This window comes from Triticum aestivum, chromosome 2A (genome assembly GCF_018294505.1).
Source record: "Triticum aestivum cultivar Chinese Spring chromosome 2A, IWGSC CS RefSeq v2.1, whole genome shotgun sequence".
In the NCBI taxonomy this organism is placed as follows: domain Eukaryota; kingdom Viridiplantae; phylum Streptophyta; class Magnoliopsida; order Poales; family Poaceae; genus Triticum; species Triticum aestivum.
In genome coordinates, this window is record NC_057797.1 from 451,983,263 (window position 1) to 451,988,172 (window position 4,910).

Here is a 4,910-nt window from a genome sequence, read left to right on the forward strand (position 1 = left end):
TGATAGTGGTGTGCTTATGGCAGCAGGAGCAGGAAATCTGGAACATGTATCCAATGCTCTCCATGTCGAAGCCCTTGCCATGTTATATGCAATCAGCACTACTACACAAATGGAATGTAATCGTGTGATATTTGAAACAGACTCTGTGGTGTTGAAGCATGCGATCTCAAACGAGGAGTATGGCTTGTTGACTTTAGGTGCTGTGTTTCAGAAAATAAAATTTTAGTTGAATGTGGCTTTTGATGATGTAAATGTTAATGTTTGTTCAGGATCTTGTAATGTAGCAGCTCACGGCCCTAGCAGCACATGGTGTAAAATTAGGAGATGGTGAATATGAAACTTGGCTAGGCTATTTCCCTTGAGTTCTGTTGTAAACTCTGTAGCCGGCGATTCGGCCAGTCTAACTTTGTAATGGAATACAAGGTTGTTCCTTAAAAAAAAACTCAGTCACAGAAAACCTCCCCAAATTCAAGGGTTTACACATAAACCGCACACCGCCGCCGCCGCCGCCCAGACTCTCGTCTCCCGGTCGCGATGATGGTTCCACTCGATCCATGCAACAAGCCCACCTCGCAGCGCCGCATCACGGAGGGCGACACCGTCGTGGTGTACGAACGGCACGACTCGATGCGCGCAGTCACCGTCAGCGCCGCCGGCGTACTGCAGAACCGATTCGGCGTCTTCCGCCACGCCGACTGGCTCGGCCGCCACTTCGGATCCAAGGTATTCAGCAGCGGCGGTGTTGGGGGCAAGGGCGGTCGCAAGGCCGGCGGCGGGTTCGTCCACCTCCTCGCGCCCACCCCGGAGCTCTGGACCCTCGTGCTCAGCCACCGGACACAGATCCTCTACATTGCCGATATCAGCCTCGTGGTGGCATACCTCGAGCTCGTCCCTGGGTGCGTCGTGCTGGAGTCCGGGACGGGCAGCGGTTCGCTCACCACCTCGCTAGCCCGCGCCGTCGCGCCGCACGGGCGCGTGTACACGTTTGATTTCCACGACCAGAGGGCAGACTCGGCAAGGTAAGCAAACACCTGAGGGCTAATTAACATCTCAGAGGTGATTGTCTGCTTGCTTCACAAATCAAAGCTCAGGAGTCTCTACGAGATTCGATTTAGACTACTATGTGGAAACTAACAACCTTACCTGTGCAGCATAGTTTTTGGATCTGTTTTTACATTACAGAGCATGGGAACAATGCACAAGAAGGATGATTTTGATATTATTTCCTGCATGGGTTTTCTGAACTTGTTTTGCAGTATATAGAACTATTAGTTTGTAAATGAACAAGCTTAGATATGAGAACAGATACAGTCAGAAACAATCTATCAAACATCTGTGACATGGTATTGGATACAAACATACAATAGATTGGCCTGCAATTACAAATAAGATATACAAGATTTAAGAAAACCCATGCTTTGTTGCCTAAAAACTGTCCATGTCTTTGCAACATCTAGGGTTTTATCAAACTTTCAAGGGTGACCACTTAAACGGCACAAAGATATGACTTCAGTATCACTTCTTTTTCAAGCAGCACTTGCAACTCAGAGTACAGTGACATCAATTGAAGTACAATTGTATGATTTCATAGGGGGCAGCCCGGTGCACATAGCTCCCGCTTGTGCACGGTCCGGGGAAGGGTCCGACCACTTTGGGTCTAGTACGCAGCCTTTCCCTACATTTCTGCAAGAGGCTGTTTCCAGGACTCGAACCCATTACCTCATGATTTCATAAATAATGCAAAATATATTTTACAAGAGCACAGAAGCCTCTGGCTAGCTACTACCTATCTTTGCGGTAATAGATAGTATTTGTGATCATTTAACATGTGAGCGCAGTAGCCTCATGGAGCATCTGGAAGGAGAGGAACCGGGGAATATTCATGGCCCAAAAGATGTTCCACTGTGAGGTGGCGCATCTTGCTTTGGGAGATTTCTGTATGCATAGACCTAGTAGGTTCCTCTTGCGTGAGTAGTCCGCATGTGGTTTCTTGGTATCTTAGCTTTACCCTTCAAAAAGCCCGGTGTAAATACCCCTAACAATTTCTTTTCTTCTATTTGAAAGGCAGTGCTCCTGCCGGTTACTCGGAAAAAAAATGTTGCTACAAGGCTGAATGTTTTTGTCAGTCATGTGGTTTAATTGATATATGCTTTGTGCTATTGTGACTTGAGCTCCTTTGGTAAATAGGGAAGATTTTGAGAAGAATGGCCTAAGCAGCCTTATTACAGTTGCTGTTCGGGACATACAAGGACAAGGATTCCCAGATGAGTACTCTGGAGCTGCTGATGCTGTGTTCCTGGACTTACCCCAGCCTTGGCTGGCAATACCGTCAGCTGGTACAATGCTACGACAAGATGGTGTTCTATGCTCCTTTTCACCTTGCATTGAACAAGTACAGCGTGCTTGCGAAACTATGAGGTCTTGTTTCACAGGTTGGTTTGTTGCTCTGAATTTGTTACTTACGCGAGAAACTTTATAATGTTCTGGTACGAGTTCACATGATTCACAGACTCATATAGTTACTTCAGTTAGAAACTTTATAATGTTGATATGAGTTCACATGACTCACGGACTCGTATAACTTCTGTTGTTGCGGAAGTTGACACTGAATGGAGTTAGGCTGTACTTTTCCCAGCTGGTTCTTTTCCAATGATCTGCCTGAGACTGTCATTTCTCACAAGGGCGGGTCTGGCGCAGTGGTAGAGTCTCTCCACTTGTGTGTGGCCTGGAGATCCTGGGTTTGAACCAACCTCCTTGCAGAATTATTGTGCAAGGGGTAAGGCTGTCTAGAAATTCCCTTCCCCAGACCCACCTTGTGTGAGAGCGCCCTTGTGATGAACGCGCTTGATTGATTTGTAATATAGCTCAATTTTTGTATGCTTATTTCAGACGTACGATAACATACATAATTGTAAGTTCTTGTGCATTTGCAGTCCAAGCATACGGCTGTCTAGAAATTCCCTTTCCCAGACCCCACCTTGTGTGGTAGCTTTCAGCACTGGGCATGCCCCTGTGATGAACTCATGTCATTGATTATTTTCGTATGCTTATTTCAGAGATACAATAACATACATAAAATTGTAAGTTCTTGTGCATTTGCAGTCCAAGCATAAGCCTTAAGAGTGTTCAAAAATCTTGATGTGATCATCTAAAGTTGTGTGGTTTCTGAAGTCTATTGGAGACCTGCATACATAAAAATGCTCTGAATTAGTTATCAAAGCAGATTCATTGACTCGAGCATCATTTTAATCTCATTTCTACTGCTTTCATATAGTCTCTTTTGGAGGCACAGATTGCCACATCTCTATCATCTCCCATGTCACGCATATAGTTCTAATTTGTGTATGTGTTTTAATGGTTTCTTTAATGGACTCACCATGATTTTGTGCTCAAGAACATTAGATCTCTTGGAGTTCTTCATTTTGTTTCGAGATAAATGATCTAGAGTTGATTGAACCGTGAATGATAAAATGATCATAGTTTGCCCTGTTTAGGGGAAAATAAATAACTACAGAACTTACCTAAAAGTATGGTGATCTTTTATTCCTGAGTTACTCCGTTTCAAGAAGAGTGGTCGGGCGGAAAGTTTATTTTCATACTGTTGTGTTGTTGTGCAGATATTAGAACTTTTGAAATTCTTCTTCGCACCTATGAAGTACATGAAGGTGCTCTGAAGAGTGCAACCGTCAACGAAGCCTCTAGCGAGGGTTGTTCACTTCCTGGGAAGAAACGGAAAATTCGGTCAGCTGGAGAAGCCTTAGACAGTACTCAGACATCCTCTGTTATTGCTAGGCCTTGCAGCACAGCTAGAGGACACACTGGCTACTTGACATTTGCAAGGAAAAGTGTGCATGGGAGCCAAACTGGGGCCGCTGAAGTTTGCCCCACATCTTAGACCAGTAAAAATGCACATTGGTGCCCGAATTTTTCCCATCCGAAGTATGCGCTGTTATTCCTTCATTCATAGTGCACACCGCTGCAGAATTTCTCTAACCTGTACTGAGTTGTAACCATTTGGGGACGTGGTAAAGAGAATATTATTGCCTTCATAAGGGAACAACAAAGTGTGGACGACGCAAGCAAAGTCGTGGCCAGTGGATCTACCTGATGAATTAGGATATGCTCGTAGCCAATGGGCCATGGTACCTTGAGATTGTTGTGAACGGCGTTGTAGTAACTATCGAACTTAAATGATTTATATATCTATCTTTGTCTTTGTGATCTCAACGTATATCTGTAACGTCATCTCTGTATGCAGGCCTTAACTTTTTTATGCTATATCTGTAACCAAATTTTGGCCATCTTTCATTTGGTTTGGTGTGTTGAGCTTGACATCGTGTTGTGCTTGATAGAACTATGCTACACACATTGTCGAGAAAACATCGTCCTGCTCTCTCGTCTCCTTCGTGGAGTTGCATCGAACTCCAATCGAGCTAGATGATTTCTAGTATGATTGATTATAGTAATCGCATGGAAATCGATACGTGCAAGATTCTTGTGACAGGTCAGGTTGCTTGAGAAGAAAAGCAAAGTAAAGCGGAAGCATTCGCTGAGAGATAAACCACGAAAGGGTAATTAATTTAGACTACGCCAAGCGGTGAACAAGTTGATGAAACAAGATATCCAGTGTGCTTGGGTTCTCGGGGACGACACCGTGACAAGGACACAGGGTTACAAGGAACTCCAGATGACCAGCAGAGAACTGATCGCATGGCCCTCAGGTTCAGGGGGAGAATATATACTGCTTGTCATGGTGGGTGCACGGCAGATACCAAAGGATGGCTAAAGAGAGGAGGAGGCTCGAGGGCACCGGTGGGCTTCAGAGGCGAGGTCGGCATGAGCGAGCGAGAGACGCAAGACATACCCAGGTCCGGGGCTCTCCGGAGAGATAACACCCCTAGTCCTGTCGA

The 4,910-nt window shown here is 45.2% G+C and overlaps 1 protein-coding gene across 1 annotated transcript; it reads left to right on the forward strand.

Annotated features, from left to right (window-relative positions):
- Window positions 1–429: 429 nt before the first annotated feature.
- LOC123188965 (tRNA (adenine(58)-N(1))-methyltransferase catalytic subunit TRMT61A) lies at window positions 430–4,227 on the forward strand. The gene is made up of 3 exons (XM_044601260.1): window positions 430–1,019; window positions 2,188–2,432; window positions 3,618–4,227. The coding sequence occupies exons 1-3, from the start codon at window positions 535–537 to the stop codon at window positions 3,893–3,895; spliced, it is 1,008 nt and encodes a 335-aa protein (XP_044457195.1). The 5' UTR covers window positions 430–534; the 3' UTR covers window positions 3,896–4,227.
- Window positions 4,228–4,910: the final 683 nt, after the last annotated feature.